At 46.6% G+C, this 27,598-nt stretch overlaps 1 protein-coding gene and 1 non-coding gene across 5 annotated transcripts in view; both read left to right on the plus strand.

The window, feature by feature from the left end:
* The first annotated feature begins 3,140 nt into the window (after positions 1-3,140).
* Positions 3,141-3,212, plus strand: TRNAG-UCC (transfer RNA glycine (anticodon UCC)). Its single transcript has one exon. It is a non-coding gene; the product is annotated as a tRNA-Gly (tRNA).
* A 4,214-nt stretch (positions 3,213-7,426) lies between these two features.
* Positions 7,427-27,598, plus strand: part of AGPAT4 (1-acylglycerol-3-phosphate O-acyltransferase 4) — a 125,611-nt gene continuing 105,439 nt past the window's right edge. Inside the window, exon 1 of one of the 4 annotated variants that reach the window (XM_070461742.1) lies at positions 7,427-7,531. In XM_070461742.1, coding sequence (XP_070317843.1) covers positions 7,501-7,531 — 31 coding nt within the window. In that variant the 5' untranslated portion in view covers positions 7,427-7,500. Of the gene's footprint in view, positions 7,532-7,946; positions 8,201-27,598 lie in introns of those variants that run through there. The other 3 variants (XM_070461740.1, XM_070461743.1, XM_070461744.1) reach the window with 3 other exon arrangements.

Here is a 27,598-nt window from a genome sequence, read left to right on the forward strand (position 1 = left end):
CACCTCACAAGCTAGGCAAGAATAAACCTATAGAAACAACAACCAATTGGATGTCATTGCATAAAGTGCATTAATACAGATACACTTGGACCAGTTTTCCCTTTAAAGAGTTGAGGGCTTCCTGGCGGAGGTGGTCAGTAAGTCTTAGAGGCTGAGAGAGCGAAGTCAGCTGGTGAACAGTGGAAGAAGGGTGATCTTTGGAGAGGTATGGAAAAAGGCAAGACATGAGATTGGAGGGAGAGGTAGGGCCAGATCATAAAGGGCGTTGCATGTAATCCAAAGGAGTTTAAGTTTTATACAGTAAGTCCCCTACGTACAAACTAGTTTCATTCCAAGAGTGTGTTAGTAAGTCCAAGAAAGTTAGCCTAGGTACCCAGCTAACACAGTCGGCTGTATAGTACTGTACTGTAATAGGTTTATAATACTTTTCACCCAAACAATACATAAAAAAACAAACAAACAAATAGAGAAAGCATTTCTAATCTTATAGTACAGACCTTGAAAAGTACAGTAGTACCAGCTACACTGCTGCTGCTTTTATGCTTTCTTCCAAACATCCTGGGCTTGAAATAAAGATACTGTACTAATGTACTCTATGCAGTGTGTGTGTGTGTGAGTGTGTGTGTGTGTGCACGCTCAGTCATTCAGTTGTGTCCAACTCTTTGCAACCCCAAGAACTATAGCCCGCCAGGTTTCTCTGTCCATGGAATTCTCCAGGCAAGAATTCTGGAGCGGGTTGCCATTTCCTACTCTAGGGGATCTTCCTGACCGGGGACTGAACCCAAGTCTCTTGCAACTCCTGCCTTGGTAGGTGGATTCTTTACCACTGCACTGTACAGTGAAGGACGCAAAAGAACAACCACTTAGAGGATGCGTGCATGTGACAGTGTATGCCAGACATGTGAAGTAACATGTGATTGGATGTGCAAAGGCATGTTTTCATCTTTGAAAGTTTGCAGCTTGAAGGTTCATATGTAGGGGACTTACTGTACTGAAAAAAATCTGAAGCAGGTTTTTGTTTTTGTTTTTGTTTTTTGTTTTGCAGACAACCAGGAGAGAAGTCCTGAGCAGCACCAGTGGAGAGGGCTCTTGGTAAATGTCTTTGAGAAGAGAATTCACAGAATGGTGTGGGCATGGTGTGGGGAGAAAGACTGCAAGAGGAATTGGAAAGAATCAGGTAACTCTGACGTCACCTTTCACCACAACAGGGAACCAGAAACTTGCAGAAAGGACTGCAGAACACTGGCTAGGTTGGGGTCAAAAGTTTTTGGAAGTGTTCAATTGCAGAAGCCTTTAGGATGGCTAGCTTCCCTGAGGTGTCTCAGTGTTAAAGAATCTGCCTGCCAGTGCAGGAGACATCAGAGACATGCATTCAATCCATGGGTCAGAAAGATGCCCCTGGAGAAGAAATGGCAACTCACTCTAGTATTTTTGCCTGGAGAATCTCATGGAGCCTGGTGGGCTGCAGTCCATGGGATCGAAAAGAGTCGGACACGGCTGAGCGACTAAGCACTTGGCACTTTAGTATGTTTTCCTGGAGATATTCATCAGCTAATTAGGTAAATGGGTCTGAGGTTTAGAAGACAGAGGCCAACCAAAAATATGGATCTGAAAGTCATCTGTATTTTAGTGAATGAGATGTGTGCTAAGTTATTTCAGTTGTGTCTGACTCTTTGTGACTCTGTGGACTGTAGCCCACCGGGCTCCTCTGTCCATGGGATTTTCCAGGCAAGAACACTGGAGCGAGTTGCCGTGCCCTCCTCCAGGGGATCTTCCCAACCCAGGGATCGAACCCTGTCTCTTATGTCTGCTGAGCAGGCAGGCAGGTTCTTTACCATTAGCGCCACCTGGGAAGTCCAAATGAATTTGGGTAGGACAGAGAAAAGAATGACAGTATTTTTGGAAGTTCTAGCTATTTTAAGTGCTTCACATACACTGTCTCATTTAAACATCACAATCACTCCATGAATTTGATGTAGGAGGAAGCTGAGGCTCCAAAAAGTTAAATGAAGAATTAGGAGTCTGTTGTAAGTAACTCAAAGGAAAACTTAAAAACATACAGGGGATGCTCATGCACCCAAGGACAGAGATGAGAGAGGGGAGAACCACATTCTCTTATTTTTATTTGCAAAGCTCCCTTTGGCAAAGGTAGCTGGGTGAGGAACAAGCAGATTGGAAAGTGGCGAAGCAGAAACAAGGGGACCTGTGGAGCCCATTTTCCTTTCTGTCGCCTCTTACAAATCAGTCGTGGAGCTAAGTTTTATTCAACTAGACTTGGCTTTGGCCTGAAACCAAGATAAAATGAGTGATCATGGGGAACAGATGTCACCTGCTCTTTTGCCAACTTTCCTCTGATAGTTGCCAAATTCCGAGATTAATTTTCTTTGGGTAAAACTCAGCACAAACTCAAGTGTACGGCGTATAGATGGGCTTTTAATAACTACCTTGAGAACAATGAATGTGAGTTCAAGTAGAAATTCTCTTTTTAACATTTTGATGCCAATAGATTTTCTTTCAGACTTGCTTTTCATCTGAGAGCCGGAGGAATACGGCAGAAAGAATCCCGAGGTGAGGAATCATTAAAAACTGCGGCTTTGTTTCAGTTCCATTTCCTGTTTGGGGGGGGGAACCAGGGCAAGCAGACTCAAGCCCTCCTGGACTCTGAAGTGTCTTCTGTAAAGTGAGAGATTTGGACTCAGACGAGTACTTCTCAAGCTTTCATGTGCACGTGCGTTCCCTGGGGATGTCGTGAAAACTCAGTTTCTGATTTACTAGGTCTGGGGTGGGGCCCCAGACTCTGCATTGCTAATAAGCTCCCATCCTTGTGGTCCAGGATCAGACCATACTTTAATTAGACCACCCTCCAAGGTGCCCCTGGACTTCCCTGGTGGCTCAGAGGGTAAAGAATCTGCCTGCCATGCAGGAGACCCAGGTTCGATCCCTGGGTCAGGAAGATCCCCTAGAGAAGGGTATGGCAACCCACTCCAGTATTCTTGCCTGGAGAATCCCATGGACAGAGGAGCCTGGCGGGCTACAGTCCATGGGGTCACAAGGAGTTGGACATGACTGAGCGACTAACACACACCAAGGTGTCACTAGGCTGTAACTTGCCAAATAAAGAAAAGCATTATTGAGGGACTTCCCTGGTGATCCAGCGGCTAAGACTCTGCACTTCCAATGCAGGGGCCCAGGTTCAATCCCTGGCTGGGGAACTAGATCCCACATGCAGCAACTGACTGTGAATGCTACAGATAAAAGACTTAAGCCAAATAAATAAGTAAAAATAAATATTAAAAAAAGAAAAGCATTATGTCACCAGTTGAGAACAATATTTGTTTTAAAAAAATGCTTCAGTTCTCTGTTTATAAAGGTAACCCATACTTATCAAAATTAAAAAAACATCACACAGTATGGGGACCTCCCTGGTGGTTCAGTAATTTAAGAATCCGCTTGGCTATGCAGCACACGTGGGCTCGATTCCTGGCCAGAGAACTAAGATTCCACATTCCTTGGAGCAACGAAGCCCAAGCGTGGGAACTGTAGCGTTCACAGGCCACAATGAGAGATCCTGCGGGACGCAATGATGATCAGGAAGCAGACAAAAAAATTAATGAATTAAAAAAAAAATCGCACAACACGTGCAGTACAAGGGCTGAAAACCACCCAGAGTGAAACACTGAAGTGGTATGCTTTCTTCCTACTCAGCTGCAGAGAATGGGCGGGCTAAACCTCGGTATTCCTTCCCTGGTGGCTTAGACAATAGAAAATCTGCCTGCAATGCAGAAAAACCAGGTTCAATCCCTGGTCGGGAAGATCCTGAGAAGCAAATGGCAACCCACTCCAGTGTTCTTGCCTGGAGAGTCCAGTGACAGAGGAGCCTGGCGGGCTACAGTCCATGGGGTTGCAAAGAGCCGGACACAAACTGCGTGACTAACACTTCCTTCCTTTAACATCAGATTGTGAAGCTGGGATCTTTTTCCATTTGCTGCCCATGAGTTGAGAATTAACTGATTTGAATTCAGCTCCTCCTGTTGTGGTAGATTTGCTCCTGCATCATATGATTTCCAGTTGCTCAGAGCCTGGATACAGGAGGAGGGAATGAGTGCCTTCCCAGAGTCATCTCTGCCAGGCTGAACGGACCCAGAGCGATGCAAAGAGAAAGGAGCTAAGTGAGTGCTGACACCAGTTTGTAAGAGATTTCAAGAAAAATTCTGTTAAGATACAGTGAGAGCTGGTCAATGGACCTCAATATCTGAGGAATGACTTAGGTTGTAATCATTATTGATCAGGAAGGAATTTTGCATAATTCTCTGTGCTTTCCTCATGCCTGCGTGCTAAGTCACTTCAGTTGTGTCCGACTCTTTGCGACCATAGGGACTGTAGCCCGCCAGGCTCCTCTCTTTGTCCAAGGGGATTCTCCAGGCGAGAATACTGCAGTGAGTTGCCATCCCCTCCTCCAGGGACCTTCCTGACCCAGCAATTGAACCCATGTCTCTTATGTTTCCTGCATTGGCAGGCAGGTTCTTTATTTACCACTAACACCACCAGTGATAGGTAAAGTTAGAGTTATTTGAATGCACTTAAAACAATTGTAATAATAGCAACATAGCCGAAAGAGATTGCTGGTTGGTTGTGACATATTTGTAAGACTCAATTAGAAATGCTTGAAATATACAAAAATAAATGTAAGATTAAAGACCCCAATATCAAATTGAATTTATTATTTACATCTTTTGTTGCATCAAAGCAGTAGCAATTCCTAATACAGCATACAGTAAGGTCATTATAATCACAAGTCTGTAATACATTTGTCTTTTATAACTGTGGACATTTCCAAACTGTGTATACAATTTATATGGATATAGCTACTATATTCATGTTTATAACATAAGCCAAATGAAAAGAAAGCAAAAATATTGTGAATGTGTTGACAGAAAAGGCTGTTTGAAATAATGTCATTGATAAACATCTAGCATGACAGCTAAATATATAGTAGGCAACATGACACATGATATTCATCATTCGAAGTACCAGAAGTTAGGTTGAAAGAAACTTTTCTAAAACACATAGTATTCAACCTTAAACAGAGGGTTCTGAAGATACTTCTCTCTGGGATTAAACATGCTATAATCATCAATGATTATTCTTTGCTTCTGTCCTAAATTGTTCTAGAACACTAAGACTTTAGAAACCTTGAGGCTTCTGTTTTCTAATCATGATCATTTTTAATATCAAAGTTGTACTCATTGTATAAAAATTTCAAAATGCAATAAAATACAAAAAGCAAATAAAAATGACCCTCAATCTCACAGTTGAGAAAAAAATCATTAGCAGTTCAGAGACCTTTTGCACAATATGTGTTTCCTAGGACACCCGTCATTGGATTTAGGTCTCATCCTAGTCCAGCACAACACATCTTAGCTAATTACATCCGAAATGACTGTTTCCAAATAAGGTCACATTCTGAGGTTTTGTGTGGATGTAAATTTTAGGGGGGAGAGGGAATGCTATTCAATTCACTATATACCTAAGATAATGTATTTGCTTGTTATTTAAGTCACACAGTCATGTCTGACTCTTTGAGACCCTATGGACTATATAGTCCGCCAGGCTCCTCTGTCCACTGAATTCTCCAGGCTAGAATCCAGGAGTGGCTTGCCCTTTCCTTCTGCAGGGGATCTTCCCAACACTGGGATCGAACCCAGATCTCCTGGGTTGTAGGCAGGCGCTTTACCGTCTGAGGCACTAGGAAAGTCGTTGTCACATAGTATCTTAACTATTTACAGTCCTTTCTTTCCTAAGACTGAGCCCCTTGGGGCAACGCCCATGTCTTGCCTTTGTTTCTGTATCTTCAGCAACTAGCATAGATACTCAAAAAATATTTGTTGAACTGAATTGTTAAATCGTGATCTGGAAGTTTTCACAGTTCTTTGTTCAGATAGCAATAGCTAAATCAGGATGTCTAAAATAAGGAGAGTCTCTAAATGGGACCCTGAGTAAAGCTTATAGGATTTAATTCTAGAAGGTTGCATTTCCACTTTACATGTTTAGACGTAGTATTTTTGCTCCCGTATTTTCCAGCTATATCTACTGAGACTGTTGTGAGTAACATCATCTAAATAGGCAGTGTGAAAGTAGCAAAAATAAGCATAATGATAATGATAATCTTAATGGAATAAAGACATAAAAGTATTATGATCAGAATAAGACTTGCAGCTGTCAAAAACTTTAATTTCAAATGGTTTCTGTTGAAATCACTGGCTGTACTGGAAGTTGTGTGTGTGTGTACGCATGCAAGCACACTCAGTTGTTTCTGACTCTTTGTGACCCCATGGACTGTACCTCACCAGTCTCCTCTGTTCATGGATTCTCCAGGCAAGAATACTGGAGTGGGTTGCCATTTCCTATTTCAAGGGGTCTTCCCCACCCAGGGATTGAATCTATGTCTTTTGCCTCTCCTAACATTAGCAGGCAGGTTCTTTACTAGCTGAGCCACTTAATATAGCACGAGATTTATGTAATTTGTAGATTTTGAAATATATCCCTATTCAGAATTCGAATATGGAAAACCATCAGTCTAATTCTACGTGAGAAGGGCTTTGAAAAACTGGAAACAAATGGATTTTAAAACATAATTTGAAAAGTCATGAGAACTCTTTAAAATTGCATTGGTTGCAAGAACTTCGTGCAAACATCTTTTATAAACATGTCTACATGGTCAAGTTTATTTTCACATAAATATTAAAAGAAACCATTGACACAAATGTGTTTCCTGTTCTGGTCCTTGTTTACGCCTCAGATGGCCTTCATCCCTCTCATTCTTCCTCTTCATCCCCATTCATCTCTTTCCCTCTTTCAATCACAGACTATCAAAATACCGCACACCCTATAGGACCCAGTCCAAACCATGGTTTGCTGAATTATGAATGCTTTTTTTTTTCCCCTCAGCATAACCAAAAAGAGCTCTTTCCCTTTCTGTTTTCTCATGGCACGCTGTTTTTAGCACTTTGGTAGCTCTTAGTAATTCTGCAATATGGCCTAGTTATTTGTGAACATTTTATTTTTTTCCCCTGTGGATTGTAAACATCTAAAGAATGGGGGTGAACATAGGAATCATACTTTAATACCCAGCTATTATCTGTGTCAGTGGTTCTAATAGAGAGCATTTGAAGGGCACACACCTTAACTCTTTGGAGGCTGAAAGAGTTTTTTAGGCTTGTTGGAGACCTCGCATTTCCGGGGATCCAACAGCCCCGCCCTCTTTCAAAGTTATGAGGGCGCTATTTTATTGTTGAGGTCTGCCCAGACCCTAAGGCTGGGTGCGAATGCCACGTGCCGGTGTGCGGGCGCGCGCAGGCAATCAACCCTGGCGGCTGCTTTGCGGGGAGGAAATTCATCGGCCTCCAAGCCTCTTTTCCCCAGTTCTTCACATCTCAGGTCGCTGGAGTTTTCAGTATCATTTGGTCGAAGGTGCTTCGGGGCTCCTCCGAGTGGAATGTAATGTCCTTCCCGCGCCGCGTACCAGTGAGAGGTGAGGGGGCATGGCAGAGTGCGCGTCTTTTACCAAACACAAGAGGAGGCAGTTTCCAGGTCTCAGCCCAGTCGGGGCCGGCTGGGTGTGAGCTGAGGTTGGGGGAGCCATGTCGGCGCAAGGATGCAACAGGATTTGGGAGGCGCGGGCAAGAAAAAGGCCACCTAGCGGGCTTTGTCTCCGATTCCGGCAGGTTCTCCGGCCAGAGGTTGCAAACGTGAAGCCTGCCGAAGCACTTCCCTACATTAATTGCAAGGGGAGGGGGCGGGACTCCTGTTACCGCAGCCCGTCTCTCCCTCCCCGTAACTGCTAAATTGTAGCTTTAAAAGGAAGTGACATGGGGTGGGGAGAGACGTCAGCTGAGGACCACTTTTTTTTTTTCTTTCCCGAAGGGTCCACCCCATGGGTGGAGTCTCGCTTTTTTCTTTCCAGTGTTGGCTGTCTTACAGCGCCTATAAACTAGTGGCAATTTCTGCACCCCAGCCTGCTCCCTTGCAGTTTCTGATCTCTAAGTCCGTGTGTCCAGGGCTGCCAGAAAGGAGGTATCTGCGGTTCGTGCTGTTTGCAGGCGGCTTCACCTCTGGGCGTGGCGGATGTGTGCGCCCCTCTGCCTCTCCCTCGTTATTTCTCTCCTTGGCTGGATTTCCCTAAAACCTCTGGAAGGGGTAGGTAAGCGAGAGGAGGCGAGGAAGCCGGAGAAGGAAGTGAGGCGACCGCGGGAACGTGGAGGGGCTTTGCCGCCGCACAAGGACCATCTCTTTGTGCTCAGCCGGGGGGAGCGTGTCTGTGAGCCTTGGGATGCCGAGCTGCTGAGCTGGGGTTCATTTCCCCCCCACCCTGTCCAGCCATCCCCCCCCCACCCCCCTCCACCTCCCCGCCTCGGGTGAAAGAATTTTCTCTGCAATAGATGAAGCCGGGGCGAAGGTTCCTGTTACCGATCGGTCTCTTTTTGTGTCAGGCAGCATGTTCTTCCGTCTCTGGCGTTTCTATGGCAACCACAAAAAGACTACACCAAATGTATCCCCTGTACCCATCGCTTTATTTGTGTTTGCTCGGCGTCCGCGGCTCTCCGCGCGCGGGCTCTCGCCCGGGGCTGCTCAGAGGCAGCCTGGCTTGTGGCTACCCCTCCTCACCCCCCGTTTTGGTTTTTCCCTATTACAGGCGGGCTGGGGGAGGGGAGTTGTCAAGGAAACAGGCTTTTATACTTACGTCTTTATTTACTTAATTTTCAGCCTATGAAATTTTTTCCCTCATATCTGGGAATTAGGAAAACAGTGATTTGATGTTTATGTAAGTCTTCCGTTTCTGGTCTTTCTGGAAAACCTAAACTGTTCTCAAGACGTGATGTTAAATCCCTGATCTAACTAAAGAGGTTGGGGGTGAGTGGGTGGCACTTACTTCTTTAGAGGAGATGAGATCCTGGAGAAAAGTTTTAGAGGGTGTTTGAGAATCCACTGACAGATACGTTATTTTCTGCCCAGGTTTGCTTAAGAGTCTAAATGTTTAAAAGAGGGGTCTTTGTTCTAGTCTGAACTTACTTAGCACACAATCTAAGTTCAACAGGTAAAGTAACAATCGGTAACTACCAGCAGGATTCTCAGTTTTTCTGGTATTGGTCTAATAGGTATCAGGGGCTGTCCCCTCCCTTTAAGGTGAGGGTCCTCTTTTTCAAAACTGGGAAAGAATGAACTCATCTGTGATTGTTAGTTAAGCATCCTCAGTTGGAAAAAAAAAAAGTATCTATCATGAGATAAGGGAGGAAGTGTCTGTGGTGTGCATGTGATGTGTGTGATTGTGTGTGTGTGGGTAGTAGGGCAGGGACGTCAGGGGCAAGTCAAGCCCTAAGTTAAGACTACTAAATCTGCTTAATATCCTCTATGGAGGGAAAAAGAGTTGATTTTCAAGAAAAATACAAAACAGAGAGAAAAAAGTATCATCTACCTAGTAACAGGCAAAGTTAAATATAATTAAAATCAAGTGACCCATCTTTGAACAGACAGAGTCCAAACTGGCTTGTTAACAGGTAGGAGGCAAGTTTTCGTTCCGGGCATCTGAGATGTTTAATAACGGACACCATTCTTTTAAGGGGTATCCTGAATTACCAAATTAGGATTTATAGAATGGATCAACAGTAATATCACCCTTGAGTCTTAAAAGTATCTGTAGTTTTGGATAAAGATTTGTGAAAGTGGCTTAGCCCTCACGATGCCTTCCCACTAGAAGCCCAAAAGCATCACTTGGAAACCTCCCAGTACCCCCTCCCCTCCCAGGGGAAGCAGGAGGAAGGGGTGGTTTAATGAGGTTCTGCTTGCCAAGATCCTTTTCACGACATGCTCTTTTCTATGACCTATAAAACATAGGGCAAGAGGTCTTAAGTGTTACAGATACAAAAGTTATCTGAAAAATAGGATGACACAAAACTAGCAGAACTAAATAAAGAGCTGGTTTAAAGGCATAAAGCACCCAAAAGTGTCGACAAAAAATAAGATGATCATTTTGAAAAATCCAAGTAAATATATATAAATAGTTGGAGTGTAGGTTTGCAAAGAGTGTGGGAAGCAGTCAGGCTAGGTTACTGTTTACCAGCCTGAAGATGGTCCTCACGGATCGCGGATGTAGATTGACCACATCAGATGGACCACATGAGCCTGCAGAATAGATGGACAGTGTGTAAGTCAGGTGTGATGTGGGCGCTCCTGAGCATCCAAATGTAGGAGTTTCATAGCAAAAAGCCTTGTAGGATGGGGTTCAAAGGAAAAGTAGCAAGAATTGTTTGTAATTTCAGCCAAAAAAAAAAAAAAAAAAAAGAGAGAGAGAAAGAAATCACTGTCCTGTAGTTGGACTAAGTAGAAGTTAAAAACTTGATTAACACTCTTGACCTGGGTAGGGTCAATGAAGGATCAGTGGGTCCATGGAGCAAACACTCTTGACCTGGGGAGGGTCAATGGAGCTATCGATGCAAAGCAAATTCTGGGTCGCCTGAAAGGCTGGATGGAGGCGATGAACTGGTGAAGCTGGAGTTATTCATTCACCACTGTTGGGATTGCATGGTCCACAAACCACCACTTCTAAGTTTGTGAAGAAAATAGAAGTGGTGGTCTGTGGTCTCAAGTTTAAAATTTGCCAAACCGGTGACAACCTGCGTATGTGGGCATACAGCTGGAGAGGAGGAGGTGGGGCAAGTGAGAGGTGAGATGCAATAAGTCTGGGAAGAATGTTATGAGGATGTTGACATTGAAGGTTTGAAGGAGAGGAGACAGATGATTCTAGCGGAAGAGGCAAAGGTGTCCCAGGTAACAAGGATGGATGGTGGGCAATAGGGTTCCTCAGTCAAGGTTCTTGTCCGAAGCAAGGAGAAGTCCATCTTTAGTCTGGAAATGGGCTGTGTGGAGAGAACTGGTATTAATTCAGGGACAGGATTTTGTTTAACTCAGAACAAGACTGGTACAAGAAGTGAAAAAGTGTTAGTCACTCAGTTGTGTCCAACTCTTTGCAACACTATGGAGTATAACCTGCCAGACTCTTTTGTCCATGGAATTCTCCGGGCAAGAATCCTGGAGTGGGTAGCCATTCCCTTCTCCAGGGGATCTTCTTGGCCAAGAGATTGAACCTGGGTCTTCTGCATTGCAGGCGGATTCTCTACCATCTGAGTCCCTGTAGGTAGAATGAAGAATCCTTCCTAATCCAGTTATTTTTGAGTTGAAACTCCAAGAAGTGAAGGTTAGGCTTAAATCAGACTTCAAAGAAGTAAGAAATTCGGGAAAGTGAGCCCCCACACACCCACAACGTTGTTCTAATAATGCTAACCGTTGCTGTTGCTTTCAATTGTGGGGCGCTCAAATGAGCATTGGGCAGACTTACTATATTTTGTTCAGTCTGCTGTATTCTAAAAAAAAGGTCTCATGGGCATGGGAAAACATAGTTCTGAATGGTTTTGGACACCTCAATGTTCAAATGTAGTCAAGCCTGGCCTAAAAACCATCTACATCCCATAGAGTTTGAGCAACTCTGACCCAAGAATCTTCGTCCCAGGGCAGAATCCGTTTGTGAAGCTTTGTAACTTGGACATTTGGCTTCATGTAGGAACCAAGGAGGATCACTGCTAAGCTGGTGGGAAAGAGGAAGCTTAAATCATGAACTTGCTGTTTTCACAGTATTTATGTGCATTTATCATGTGTAAATAGCTTGTTGTTCAGACACTGTATAAGACTCTTTGCAACTCCGCGGACGGCAGCACGCCACGCTTGCCTGTCTTTCACTATTTCCCAGAGTTTGCTCAAACTCATGTCCGTTGAGTCGGTGATGCCATCCAACCTTCTCATCCTCTGTCGTCCCCTTCTCCTCCCGCCCTCAACCTTTTCTAGCATCAGGGTCTTTTCTAATGAGTCGGCTCTTCGCATCAGGTGGCCAAAATTTTGGAGTTTCAGCTTCAACATCAGTCCTTCCAATGAACACCCAGGACTGATCTCCTTTAGGATGGACTGGTTGGATCTCCTTGCAGTCCCAGGGACTCTCAAGAGTCTTCTCCAACACCACAGTTCAAAAGCATCAATTCTTCGGCACTCAGCTTTATTTATAGTCCAACTCTCACATCCATACATGACTACTGGAAAAACCATAGCTTTGACTAGATGGACCTTTGTTGCAAAGTCATGTCTCTGCTTTTTATTATGCTGTCTAGGTTGGTCATAACTTTCCTTCTAAAGAGTAAGTGTCTTTTAACTTCGTGGTTGCCGTCACTGTCCACAGTGATTTTGGAGCCCAAGATGGTGACTGGCTGATCTCGGTTTTCTTTGAGTGCCTGAATACCTTAAAATAAGAGCAATTTTTGGTGAAAGGTATGATGGAGCAGTCTATCTAACCTGTTTTCCTTTATTTTTAAAGACTTTTCCACAAAGATTTTCTACTTGTGTTTGTTTTTGTTCCTCCAATCTCATTTGCTTTCCTTCTTCCTTTAACCTTTGGTTCTACCTTTCAGTCATCACTTATTCGTTCATATATCATCCATCCATTTATTCATTCACTCAAAAATGATATTGGTATCATGCGTCAGACGCTATATTTTATGGATGTGGCAATAAATAAGCAACTACTTCTTTCTTGAAGAAGCTCAGAAACTAGCAGGGGAAAAGATGGAGAAACAGTCCCTTAAACCAGGGAGTATTGGGTTTACTATTATTATTAAACCATAGTTGACTTACAATATAGTGTTAATTTCAGGTGTACAACTTCAGATTCTTTTCCATTACGGATTGTTGTAAATTGTTGAAAACAAATCCACAGGTTATACAGCAAATCCTTACTCCTTGTCTGTTTTATGGAAAGTAAGTGTATATCTATGAATCTCATGTTCTTAGTTTATCCCTCCTCTTCCCCTTTCCCTTTTGGTAGCTATAAGTTTGTTTTCTATGCCTGCGAGTTTTGTTTCGGTTTTGTAAATAAATTTATTTATATTATTTACTTTTTAGATTCCAGATGTAAGTGATGTCATATAATATTTGTCTTTCTCCACCTGATTCACTTCCCTTGGTTTGATAATCTCTAGGTCTGTCATGTTGCTGCAAATGGCAACATTTCATTCTTTTGAATGGCTGACTAATATTCCATTTTTCTTCCTTGATAGCTCCGTTGGTAAAGAATCTGCCTGCAACGCGGGAGACCTGGGTTCAGTCTCTGGGTTGGGAAGATCCCCTGGAGAAGGCAAAGGCTACCCACTCCAGTGCTCTGGCTTGGAGAATCCCGTGGGCTGTATAGACCATGGGGTCTCAGAGTTGGACAAGACTAAGCAATTCACAGATAGACATACACACATACATATAGGGACAGGGACTGGGAAAGATTGAAGGCAGGAGGAGAAGGGGACTACAGACGATGAGACGGTTGGGTGGCGTCACCAACTTGATGGACATGAGTTTGAGCAAGCTCTGGGAGTTGGTGATGGACAGGGAAGCCTGGCGTGCTACAGTCCATGGGGTCACAAAGAGTCGAACAGGACTGAGTGGCTAAACTGATACATACAGGGGGTATTGCTTTTGATTTAAGCTTTTATTGGCTAATGGCACCAGATGCTTCTTTCATTGGACGATTCTATACGTAGATTGTTCTGGGCAGAGAGGTAGAGTGCTTAGCAGTTGACTGTTCATCTTATACTTTTCTTGTGTCTTCCTCGCTGGTTGGGCATATGTCTGATGTCAGTAAACATTTGTTGGCTAGCTAAACCGAAGAAGTGAGGTTTTGACCCTGCAGACACAGAGACACCATGTACAACAGGCTTGTAAATTCTCTTTCTGAAAAGCACAGGCCAAGTGAGATCATCTCTCAAAGTTCCCTCAGAGTGAGTTCCTTGTAGACTTCCGTGGGACTGCGGCTCCCTCCAGATGGACTCAGAATATTTTAAAGGACAGGCTCCCAGTGGCGTTGAAATTATATGTCCATCGCTTTCCTAGATAATCCCTCGGTCATTAGATTTCCCATAAAGCATTGCAAGCTTGTGTCTCATTCTAGAAAAGCAAGCGGGTTTCAACACCTTAAATCCAAATATCCCCAATAAATTATGTTAAATAAGTATTTAACCTTGTTGCAGCGCTTCCTGTTTGTATTTCCTGCTGTCTTGGAGCTCCTCTCAGCAGGATTGTTTGGCCCCTCATAATTTCTACCTTCAGCAGGAAATTATATGGGCAACCTAACAAAGTTCATCCGGAACCTACCCCCCCCTCGGGTGCCCTCCTGACCTTCAGAGCAAACACTTAGCAGATTCCCCTTCTTTGTTATTCTGATTGAAGATGAGGTCAGCTTCTCCCTTTAGCAGGAACTTGTTCCAGAGAACTGGTGGACACAGGTCTCTCCCCTCTGACCTTGGGTCATACACCGAATGGCTGTTTCGTGGTCATTTCTATGTAGGATCCTACAAGAGCAGGGGCATATTGTGACCTTTGCAGTAGGAAGGACACTTCCTGACACTGAATTTCCTGCAGGAGATTATTCCTTAGTCTGGGGGATGAAGGGTAACCTACAGAAGCGATCAGAGATGCTGAGGTGACCGGCCAACCTGTAGGGTACATGTGAGAATTATAGCAGCCCACCTGGCTGAGGGCACCTCGGGGGCTGGTCAGTTACACAGACCTCACACTTCTTCATTCCCTTTATCTCGTAACAGACAGAGCAGGTCAAAACTGTTACTGCTCTCCATTTTATAGAGAGAGAAAGTAAAGATTAGAGAGAGTGAAGTAAATCTCTCATTGCAGGTGACATGATACTACATATAGAAAACCCTAAAGGTACTATCAGAACCAGTTTTTAATCAAGGATTGAACTTTGCCACAAAGTTGCTCTTAGGATACCTGCTATGCCCGCTCTTGGTGACTCCCAAGGCTGTGGGTAGATGGAGTCAGCGTATCTGTTGTTGATTGTCAACGAATCTATTACCGAGTCTAAAGGCAGAGAATTATCTGCAAAGATACTGCCAGCGCTTATCTTGGACAAACTTTGACAAGCGAATGAGAGAAATGAATTGAGTGAAGGTTGGTCTTTTTCCCATCTCCCTCCTGGCTGTCACTTCTCTGTGGGCAGAGGTTAACACAGGCTGATGAAATTTTAAAGTCTGCCTTTCCTAGCGCTTCCTCCCAGGATGCAGAAGCCGTCCACACACCATCAAAAGCAACATCTAAAACCTCCTACTGGGTACCTGCTCGTTCCTCCCCTCCTCTCTCTCTTATTGGAAAGACAGATGGGAAAGACTGATGCTGGGAAAGATTGAAGGCAGGAGGAGAAGGGGGCGACAGAGGATGAGATGGTTGGATGGCATCATGGACTCAATGGACATGAGTTTGAGCAAACTTCGGGAGATGGTGATGGACAGGGAAGCCTGGCATGCTACAGTCTGTGGGGTCGCAGAGTCAGACACTGTTGATTGACCAGATTGTCACGGAGCACTGGTTTGAGCCCCCTGCCGTTATTCTCTATGGTGAATAACTGAGAGCATCTCCTCATGGTTGAGGTTGAGAACGAAAACAACCTCTCTCTTCTGCTGTGGGGATAAGTTGAAAGGAGGTATGGTGAGCAGCTGCCTTCCCAAATGTTATCACTCTTTGAGGTCCATCTCTGGAATCTCTTGCTCTGTTATCCTGACCTCCTTCCTTAATCCCATTACTGCTTCCTAGCAGTCACTCTTTTTGGATGCTGTTATGTTAGAGGCAATTCCTTTCAGTTGTTGCCGGTGAATTTGAGGCTCTTTCTTTGTTGTGAAAGAATTCAGAAACAAAGCAGGGAGGTTAAGAGAGGAAAGGGAGAGTTTATTTTAGCAAGGATTCGCTCTCCCTCTGAGAGCTAACCGGTGAGGAAGGGAAGCAGGTGTCTTTGGGAAGCAGGTTATGAGGGGTGTTCACACGAAGGGGTGGAAGTCACTGGGGAAGGAGTTCAGGGGCCGACTTCCCTGATTTTCATCCCAGCTCCACTTTCCTGAGGGGAGGAGGAATTTTGTTCCTGTGTGATCAGAAGTGTCGTGATGTTGGAGTTCGATGCGTTCTTGTCTGAAGCCTTGTCTTATTATAATACCACACTGAGCAAAAAGTTTTTGGACTCAAGATATTCTAGCCTCTCCCCACCTTTCGTTGCCTGCTACTGGGGCCCTTATCACCAAAAATATGTGGTTTCCTATCAGTCTGAAGGTTTCTGCTTTCCTCTGTCTGCCTATGGACCGCCGCTGCTTACAAGATGTGTGATTTCCTGCCACCTGGCCCCCGCCCCTGTTTCTCTGCTCATACCTAGCTCCCTGCCTGCAGGAGCAGTTTTAGCCTTATGACCACACTGGGGGCTTCTCATCAAAGTTTCTAGCACAGACTGAGTGGATGCCGTAGCCTAGAAAAAGAGGTGGGCACAAGAGACCTGGGATCAGACTTGCCTAATCTGATGCCTTCCAGCCAGGTCCTTCCAGATTGAGTTCTTCATATCAGCAAAAAGAGGGGAAAGTCACTGACTCAATGGACATGAGTTTGAGCAAATTCTGGGAGAGAGTAAAGGACAGGGAGGCCTGGCCTGCTGCAGTCCATGGGGTCGCAAAGAGTTGGACACGACTTAGCAACAGACACATACACACTTCATCTCGGCACTGTTGACGTTTTGGGGCAGCCTGTGCTTTATAGGACGTTCAGCTGCGTTCCTGGCCTCCACCCGCTAACTGCTGCCCCTTCCCCAGTTGTGACAGCTGGAAATGCCCCAGACTTTGCCAGCTGTCCCCTGGAAGGGTGAAGACACCTGCAGTTAAGAACCACTGCTTTAGGAAATTCCCATGTCTGACCCACATGGTTGACTTCCTGATCCAAGCATTCTTGTCCCTCTGGGCTAACCTGTACTTCCCAGGTTTACCACGATGAGTCCAAACAAAGGTGCAATTCATTTACTGAAATTAACAGATACTAACTGGAAAATGATAATAGAATAACTGAAAGTCTTCCCTGGTGGCTCAGTGGTAAAGAATTCGCCTGCCAATGCAGGAGACATGGGTTTGACTCCTCGGTTGGGAAGATCCCCTGGAGGAAGAAATGGCAACCCGCTCCAGTATTCTTGCCTGGAGAATCCCATGGCAGAGGAACCTGGTAGGCTACAGTCCAAGGGTCGCAAGAGTCAGACATGACTGTGCACGCATGCATGCCAAGTAAAAGGCAGCCGTGTAACTGGAAGTATTCCAGGTTTAGTGTCTTTTCTCTGACACACCCACAGCAGAGTCACCTTTTAACCCCAGGCTGCCGGGAGGCAGCTGGGCGGGGCTGGGTGGGCCAATAGCACTTCTCAGAACTCTGTGTAGGGAGACCCTCGGGCTTCCCTGGCGGTTCAGAAGATAAAGAATCTGCCTGCAATACAGGAGACTTGGGTTCAGTTCCTGTCTCAGGAAGATCCCCTAGAGAAGGAAATGACTACCTACTCCAGTCTTCTTGCCTGGGAAATCGCAGGGACAGAGGATCCTGGTGGGCTACGGTCCATGGGCTTGCAAATAGTGACTTGAGTGACTAACACTCACCCCTGGTCAGGTGGCCTGAACTCTGGGTGGAACGGATTAACGTATCTGTAGGAAGAATTTTGAGCTGCTCAGCATAAGTGAACTCACCTCTGCTGGGATCTGCCCTTTTACCCCATTTCCTGGGCCTCCAGATGCTCCACGCCCTGGCCTCTCTGCTGATCCCTGCTCTCTGAGCACCCTCAGTGACGTGGGTGCTTCAAACCCCTCCCTCTCTTCTGGTCTCTGGTCTCCCGCGCCGCCCCCCAGATTGGAGACCACCGTCCCTGCCATTCCCAGACCTGCCCCGCTTCAGGTAAGGCCCGCTCCCCAGCCCCTCACCTGGGGCCCACGAGATTTGTCCAGTCGCTGCCTTGTCCCTTGTGTCTGCCCTTCTCTCTCTTCCCTTTCGGCACCAGAAAGATGGATGGGAGTTGGGGGTGGGGGGGAGTCTTACTCCCGCACCCCAGGCAATTCCAGAATCATCCTACAGCGCTGCTGAACCCACGTGTCCAGCCTGCTGTGGGCGGGGCGCTGCCTGGAGGACAAGACAGAAAGTGAAGTGGATCGTTGTTGACCCACTGGCAGGAGGGCGCAGAGACCTGTGGGAACACGGGGCGGGGAGCCCCTGGCCAGCCCCCTCCCCCCACCTAGCCTGGTGCCTCAGGAATGCTTCCTGCCGAAGTCTAGTGTTGTAGCCACGCGTCCCAGGAAACAAACCCACTCAGAAGGACAATGCAGAGAGTGGAGTGCAGTTTATTACACCGGCGGGCCCAAGGCAGAGTCTCCTCTTAGCCAAGGTTTTTGTGAAAACCTTATATACCCTAAGTGTACTTGCTCAAACCCACCTCCCCAAATTCCTTGAAACTAGTCTGGACAAGGTAAAAGAGAGATACGATCAAAGTTAACCCATGATTCATGTGTCATAAGCCTAGGTAGTTAAACAGTGGACATTTATCAATAGACCTGTGGTCATATCTTGATAAACAACAGAATTGGTGACTTTGTTTTGTTACAGAGATAATGAGCATATTCTTTTAGGCCACGGAGAGTCCAAGTACTAGTCCTGAGGTTCTTGTATCCAGGGGGTCTGGTTTTCCATTGGTATGCCATTTCTATAGACAGCAGGCTCTGAGTTCAGAGTGCATTGGAGGGTGGCCATGCGTGTAGCCTAATGTTCGCAGCCTGGCCTTAGATGGAGCCCAGCTTTGTCTGTTTCCTCCTTCACTAGAATGCCTCTATCAGGTCTGGGGAGTGGGGTGCTAGTGCTGGGGTTCTCCACTTGCAGGAGACAGGATGTGAATCAGAAGTGATCCGTCATGAGAGGAGCGCTCTGGGTGGGCTAGGGTGCGGACTGTGAGGTGGGGTCGCCACGTTCTTCGGATCCCTGTGAACTGATCTGGGCAGGAGGAGGCAGGGAGGGCCCGCTCAGGCCCGAGGTGGAGCCCAGGCCTGGGCAGAGGATACAGAAGGAGCTGGGCTCTGACTGGTGGGACACGGAGCCCCAGGATTTTGCAAAGCGTTGTGCAGAGAGCTGTTGCTGTGGGGCTTGGTCAGTTCCAGAGTTTTGTCCTCTGATCTTGGTATAGGGCTCCATCCCTGTGACCTGGGTATAGGGCTCCACGAAGGCCTCTTTGACACTAGTAAATGCAGTAGGAAACCTTTTCTGTAATGCTCTTCTTAAAGGCCTCTTCTATTATGCCTTGTAATGTAGTCATTTGTGCACCTTAATAATACCGACGTCCTTGGCTGAGTGCTGTGTGCTCTGCCCGCCTGAACCCATTTCATCCTCATCTGGTCTCGTGGTCACAAGTGAGCGCTTCTCTGGTCCAACTTGAAACAGAGGCACAGATCAGTTAACTCGCTTCCCCGAGTCACAGAGCCAGGAATCCCTGTTGGTAGAGCAAACACTGTGACTTTTTATCTACAAATAATTATAAAAGCATTGCGTTTACCAGTGTAATGGATTCTTTCCCCCCAACTTTCCTGGATCTTCTTTTATGGGGAAAGAGTTTTCATAGCTCACGATGTGCAGAAATTCCTCTTCACCTCCAAAATCATGAGGAAATTTAAGAAGTTACTGAAGATCAGACAATATAATGAAGACAGTATAATTTCAGATCACTGAGATCCTCATCTGACCTCCATTTATAGAGGAATAAGAGGGTTAACGTTTAAGGGAAACATTTTTAGAGGCATAAGAGGGCTAATGTTTAGGGGAAGCAGAGCCGGGAGCACAGAGATATTTCAGATGTGCCTGATTATTTTAATTATTTATATTGGTTCCAATTTTAGCCAGGTTGGCACTTCCTTCCCCCTTTCTCCCACTCCTTCTGTCTTCTGAAAAGGCTGAACTGTGATTTGTCTTTTAGGACAGTCTAGTTTCAAAAGTTTCCCTCCGGCTGACTCTCCAAAGGAGATGGACCTTCTCGAACGTGTGCTTTGCAAGGCGAGGAGTTCGCTGTGTCCTGTGGGTGCTGGACAGACCTTGAGCCTGTCCTAATTTTTCCTAATAGCCTAATTTTTTCCCTAATAACCACGTGACCTAACCCTGCCTGCCTCTGGGCAGGGAGAGGATTATCCTGGCAGTCAAGGTGTCCTGCCCTTGTCAAAGGCTCCAGGAATGTTTCATTAGTGAGAGTCGAGAAACCAGTGGCCCCCTTCTCTAGGTGCTCTCTGCTGGGTCCTGAGGGCTCTTTAGGATCACGGGGGGGCGGCATGGCGTAAGTTGGGGGCAGGGCTGGGTCACGGAGCCCAGGTCTGGCCCCAGCCGCAGCCACCTGCTTACTCTCTGTGGGACCCTGGGCTCCTTGAAACCAAGGGGCTGCCTGGGTCTGTGCTGTGCCCTGGCACTGGGAAGTGGGCTGGCACACCCCGCGCTCCCATTTCCTGGTCTCGTCCTGGAGGTGTCCAGGGTAGATGCAGATCCTTCAGCCGCCACATCCTGCCTATCTGCGTCCTGTGCCAGCTGCTGGGCAAACTCTGCTCAACTCACTCAAGCATCCGCCTTGCCAGAAGGTCCCAGGGAACTGAGCTTTAAGAAAGGAAACAAACATGGATGTGCCATGATCCAACACAAAGTTTACATGAGCCTTTTAAAGACAAAATGAAGAATTTTCAGGGTTGTTTGGGTGGCATTAGGCCATCGCTCCAGACCCTTCAGAGTTAGTTTCCTCTGCTGAAGGAAGTATTTCTGTGGACATATTTTTGTTTTTTTTGTAAAGAAGATAGAGGTGGGGTATTTTTTTTTTGGTTGTTATGTATGTATTTCCAACCAGTCCACCCTAAAGGAGATCAGTACTGACTATTCTCTGGAAGGACTGATGCTGAAGCTGAAACTCCAATCCTTTGGCCACCTGATGTGAAGAACTGACTTATTTGCAAAGACCCTGATGCTGGGAAGGATTGAAGGCGGGAGGAGAAGGGGACGACAGAGGATGAGATGGTTGGACGGCATCACCGACTCGATGGACATGAGTTTGAGTAGGCTCCAGGACTTGGTGATGGACAGTGAGGCCTGGCGTGCTGCCGACCATGGGGTCGCAAAGAGTCGGGCACGACTGAGCGGCTGAACTGAGTGCTGATGGCTGCTCTGGGTCTTCGTTGCTTCTCTAGCTGCGGTGAGCGGGGGCTACTCTTCGTTGCACTGCTCGGGCTTCTCACTGTGCTGGCTTCTGTTGTTGACAACATAGGCTCTAGGCGCACGGGCATCAGTAGTCATGGAGCACAGGCCTAGTTGCCCCGTGGCATGTGGGATCTTCCCGGACTAGGGATTGAACCTGTGTCCCCTGCATTGGCAGGCAGACTCTTATCTACTGCACCACCAGGGAAGCCTTGTAGACATTGTTGAGAAGCAAGCTGAGCTGGATCAGGTGGCAGTGGGAAGGCACAGGCCTTTGCCCACCCCACCTCCTGCCCCCAGTGCTGAGTCTTGGGGACGGGGTGGGATGTGGCCGGCCTGAGTCAGGCCCGAGAACTTCCCCTCCTGACTGTCCTCTGCGTCTGTCTGCTGCAGACAGGCGGACGGACGGAAGGGTGCTTGGGTCTTTCCCTTTGTCTCTGATCACCCTGTGGCTCCTCCCTCCCTTGTTACTGGAGTAATTTCTCTGGAGGAGCCCGGCCCTACTTTTTTCTTTCTGATCTCTCTTCTCCCAATACCTCGACTATCTCTTGGATAAGGAATCAACTCTTACTGCTGGCTGCTATCTGTTACCTTACCACCATTTTGCGGTATTATAGTAAGTTATGGGTCTTCCCAGGTGACGCAGTGGTAAAGAATCTGCCGGCCATTGTGGGAGATACAGGAGACATGGGTTCAATCCTGGATTGGGAAGATCCCCTGGAGAAGGAAGTGGCAACCCGCTCTAGTATTCTTGTCTGGGAAATGCCATGGGCAGAGGAACCTGGAGGGCTGCTGTTCATAGCGCCACCAAGAGTCAGCCACGACGGAACACACACACACATAACAAGCTATCCTCCTGTTCTCATCAAGCCTTTTTTCACAGGATTATCTTTTAAAATCTGAACAGAGCAGTCGGGCAGGTGAAATTTGCCAATTCAGATACTAACAGTTCAGTTCAGTTCAGTCGCTCAGTCTTGTCCGAGGTACCTGCCACTCAAATGGTCTCATAGTCTCCAGGGAGATTGAAGAATAACCTCACCCAAACCTGCTGTGTGAAATGGGAACCCTGGGGAGATCTCATTGTAAGACATGGAAAGAACCCAGTACCTTACCACCCCCAGTAGAGAACTCTTTTTTTCCCCTTTACGGTAAGACATTGGAGGAGAAAAATCTAAGCAGCTATGGATGGACTTTTTTGCCTAGGCATAACGTGTTTTTTTTAATATATTAGAGAATAATAAGGAAGAAGGGTGGACTTCTTTTATATGTGTGTGTGTGTGTGTACCCTTTTTACTTTTTCATTTTTAAAAATATTTATTTATTTGGCTGTGCCAAAGAGTTGAGGTATGTGAACTCTTAGTTGTGGCCTTCAGAATGTAGTTCCCTGAGCAGGGTTGGAACCTGGCCCCCCTGCATTGAGAGTGTGGGAGTCTTAGCCACTGGACTGCCAGGGAAGTCCCACCATGCCCTCTTTAAAACCAGGTTATTAAGCACAGATATGAAGTGTCACTTCACCCAACATTTCATAGTAATCATTTGAAAATAGAAATGATGCTGTCAACTTATTGAGGTGCTTTGGGCTTCCTGAGCAGCTCAGACAGTAAAAAACCACGTGCAATGCGGGAGACCTGGGTTCAATCCCTGGGTCAGGAAGATCCCCTGGAGAAGGGAGTGGCAACCCACTCCAGTATTCTAGCCTGGAGAATTCCCTGGACAGAGGAGCCTGGTGGGCTACAGTCCATGGGGTTGCAAAGAGTCAGACACGACTGATTGACTCACACACACACACACACACACACACACACACATATACAGGGTCTTTGACTTAGAAGTGCTATCATCTACTGGAGTGTTTGTGTGACACAGATGATGGGATTGGCATTCTGGGGGGAATGTGGAGAAAAGCAACTTTCTGAGCACAGGGAGTTTATCTAATTCAAATTAAACCGACAGGTCTGCTGAATTACATTCCATTTAAGAGGTGAAAACATATCCAGTTGGGGACAGACTCAACCACAAGGAAAGCAGCTCTAGATCTAAAGTACAGAGTGAGAAACGTTGTCAAAAGCCTGTGCACTTCATTAGGCTTAATCTGATTTTACTCGGAACCTTCTTAACACGCAGATGCTGAAATGACTGGCTTAACAGGCTTAGTTATCTGTTTTCCCGGGTAAATGATGGAAAATCAACAATCGGTAGCAGGGTAGGGAAAGAAAAGAAGAATGAACTAAAAAGATGATTACTGGTTGAACAGCAGCACGTGGTCTGTGCTGTCCCCCACTTATTTCATTTATGAAGGCTGGAGGGTCCTGGTGATCCTGAAAAGACTGTCACCAAAACAAAAGCTCTGTCACATGTGCACGCTAAGTTGCTTCAGTTGTGTCTGACTCTTTGTGACCCCATGGACCATAGCCCGCCAGGCTCCTCTGTCCATTGGATTCTCCAGGCAAGAATACTGGAGTGGGTGGCTGTGCCCTCCTCCAAGGGATCTTCCTGACGTAGGGATCAAACTCTGTCAGTTTTATCTTTTGGCAGTTTTAATTATGCATCTTAGCTTTCCAGAAAGTTCTTTCATTGAGAACAGGTCTCTGGCCGACCCAGGTGAGGGAGGGGATTGCTGTGTGGGGTGGGAGTGGGGGGTCACAGTGGCCTGCTCCTGGCCTGGGCCTCCTTCCTGAAGCGGCCCTCTGAGCAGGTCTTCCAAGCATGAAGTGGAGATTTTGACATTAAGACAGGAGGAGGAGGGGGTTTAATCAAAGGCAGGAGGAGTGAGCTGAAGTGGAGATGCTGGAGGAGGCCTTGGTGACCTGCACAGACACTGGGGCTTCGATGCAGTCAGGGGACCAGCTGTGGATCCTGTGAAAGGAGAACATGGCTGCCTCGGCGAAAGGGCTGCCAATTCAGGTCTCAGTGGCAGTCTCCGCTGTGGGCTCAACCTCGCCTGTCAGAATCAGCCCACGGGGATCAGATGATCAACTTTCTGGTTCCTCGCTTTTGTTTTTAAGTTTTCTAGATGTTTCTAGAAATACCTGGGGAGAACTGGCCCACTGATGAGAGAAGGGTCACTAGCAGGAAAGTGATGGGGCAGAAAGGAAGCCAGAGCCTGGACACAGGCCATGGTTACAATGAGGATGACAGTAATAGTGATGATGGCAGTGATGGTGGTGATGGTGACATTGACAGTGATGATGATAATGATGCCGACGATGATGCCAGTGATGGTGATGGTGATGATGATGATAGCAGTGCTGATGATGGTGATGATGCTGATGATGATGGTGATAATGGTGATGATGATGGTGATGATGCTGATGATGGTGATGATGATGTTGATTATGATGGTGATGATGATGGTGATGATGCTGATGATGGTGATGATGATCGTGATGATGCTGATGATGGTGATGATGATGATGATGATGATAGCAATGATAATGATGGTGATGATGCTGATGATGGTGATGACAATGGTGATGATACTGATGGTGCCAGTGATGGTGATAGTGATGACAGTGACAGTGGTGATGATGGTGATGATGGTGATAATGGTGATGATGCTGATGATGGTGATGATGATGGTGATGGTGGTGATGAGGATGGTGATGTTGACAATGATGGTGATGATGCCGGTGATGGTGATGATGATGGTGATGGTGATGATGATAGCAATGATAATGATGGTGATGATGCTGATGATGGTGATGACAGTGGTGATGATACTAATGGTGCCAGTGATGGTGATGATGGTGACAGTGATGATGATGGTGGTGATGGTGATGGTATTCTTGATGACAATGGTGATGACGGTGATGGTGATGTTGATGATGGTGATGATGATATGGTGATGGTGGTGATGATGATAGTGGTGATGACAATAGTAGCTATCTTTAAGATTACCATATACCAGTCAGGGTTCTAGAAACAGCTAATTCTCCTACCATGAGGTAGGAAATATTACTTGTCTCCACTTTACAAGTGAAGACACTGGGGCTAAGTAATTTGCCCAGGATTGAATAGCCTGTGGAGGCACACCAGTTCTTGACTCGTGAACCCCTGCTCAGGTGTGAAGATTGCTACCTTTATACTATGGAGCCCCTTGGATAGTCAGTATGTTTAAGGTCACCTGTTATAAAAGGGCAGTATGAAACTACTGGCCTCCTTCACAATTATAGACAAAGGATGTAAAGAAGATAGAACCAATGGCAGAGAACCTCCTTATCTCTGATTTTGTTTTGTTTTTTTCTGACATTCTTGGATTTTACTTTAATGGTGCAGTGGAAAGTTATGGTAGAAAGAGTCTAGAAGTTTCTGTCATCTCAGACCAACATGTATTTCTAGAAGAGGTGGAGTTAAATTACTGAGTTTTCCCACATCAAATATAGCTTGGTCCTGTTACATTATTAGCTGGATTTAGGGAAAGTAAACTATTCCACCTGCCTGCTTGCTTTGCTGATGATGATCTGGGTGCAGGACAGCAGCTGTAGTCCCCTGACACTGTAGTCAGGTCACGAATACGCCCTGAGCCGGGCATTTTTATTCAGCAGTGTGCTGGGTGTGACTGACCATGCAAGTTGTTCATGTTAGGAATATTTATTAAACCCCTGTCATGGCCAGGTCCCTGCCAGACTCTGTGGGTACCAAATGAGAGTCGCTTTAGTGCCTAAGGAACTCAGGCTTGTGGGGAGGCAGACACACCAGGAGGGAAGTGTCGCTTACTGATGTTACATACTGGCCTCGGTACTGTGCTGAGTCTTTCACTTTGTTAACCCAGCCCGTTAAGTGCTCACCAGTGCACCCTGGTTTTAAGTTCTCTACTGGTGAACCTAGCAGTGAGTGTAGAAGGGACGGTCGGATGCATCTAACCACTTGTGTGAGAGAAGCAGGATGGTACGGGCTAGGGCAGATTTTGAAGGATGCACACACACTTGTCCGGTCAGCAATGGGAGGGGAAGGCATGAAGCAGATGGGATGGAAGATGCAGGGACTCCAAAGCATGAATGGGAACTCAGTCCAGAAAGTTCCAGGAGCTGGGTATGGTGGACCCTCGCTGAAGCGTGCCCTTCTGTGCAAAGGCTGTCCTGCCCCGGCCTCCCCACCCCGCCCCTGCCCCAGGGGCCAGGTACCCTCATCTGGCTTTTTATCCTGAAGACACACTTTGCCTTCCGGGAGAGTAGGTGCTGCCCTTCCACCTTACAATTTAAATTTTCCTGTTGCTTTTTTCCCACAGCCTAGAAAGTTCCTGAGTCTATTTCATGTCTCCACTCCCGGAGGATGGTACCTCAGTAAATATTTGTTCCTGGAGTGAAAGGCACCCTCTGAGAAAGAGGCTAAGAGACGTGGACACTTCATGGGGAGTGGCTGCCATCCCCAAGGCTTAGTGCTTTGAGGTCTGTCCCCACATGTCACAGGTCTGGGGCACACTCTTCTGTTTCACTGATCAGTGTTCTGTTGTACGGATAAACTGTGTCTTGTTCATTCACTCACCTGGAATTGTTCACTTGTCCACCTGGTAATGGACATTTGGATGTTTTTCAGCTTTCATCTAAATTTAAGTTGGCTATTTTTATTCCTGATCCAAAGCAAGAGTTAGAAATAAGTTCCATTTTCCATTGGGTGACGGGGCAGGGAGTGGTGGGATATACAAATTCCCTTAGCAAGGGCTTAGAAGTGTTGACTTAAAAAACAATCACAACCTAAAAGTTGAGAAAGTGTAGAAAGTGTTAGTTGCTCTGTCTTGTCTGACTCTTTGCGACCCCATGGACTGTAGCCCTCCAGGCTCCTCTGTCCGTGGAATTCTCCAGGAAAGAATACTGGAGTGGGCTGCCTCCAGGGCATCTTCCTGACCCAGGGATCAAACCGGATCTCCCACATTGCAGGCAGATTCTTCACCATCTGAGCCACAGGGAAGCCTCTGGTTGGCATTGCAGGGCAGCTGACTTATGGCTCTAGTAGCATTTCTCCTGCATATCAGAACCCTGAAATTTCATCTGAATTTCATCACAATGAGTCTGCTAGAGCATGTACCGTCTACTCCCGACTTGAGTGTGGGCTTCCCTGGTGGGCTCCATGGTCAAGAATCTGCCTGCCAATGCAGGAGACAACAGGTTGGATCCCTGGGTCGGGACGATCTCCTGGAGAAGGAAATGGCAACCCCCTCCAGTACTCTTGCCTGGAGAATTCCATGGGCAGAGGAGCCTCGGGGGCTACAGCCCATGGGGTCACAGAGAGTCGGACAGAGCTGAGCACGAACAGGCCCCTCAGTGAGCCCGACTTGAGTGGGCAGCATGGGCAGTGATGCGTAGGGGCAGAGCCTTCAGCCTCAGGTATTCAGAGCAGCCCTGCCCGAAGGGGGAAACACCTCTGCTCTACTGCAGATTTCCGCTGGCTCTGAAGCCAAAGCCTTGATTGCGGCAACCGTTGACTGTGTGTGTCTGGGAGTGCATTCCTTCTGCTC

This window comes from Odocoileus virginianus, chromosome 34 (assembly GCF_023699985.2).
Source record: "Odocoileus virginianus isolate 20LAN1187 ecotype Illinois chromosome 34, Ovbor_1.2, whole genome shotgun sequence".
NCBI classification, from domain to species: domain Eukaryota; kingdom Metazoa; phylum Chordata; class Mammalia; order Artiodactyla; family Cervidae; genus Odocoileus; species Odocoileus virginianus.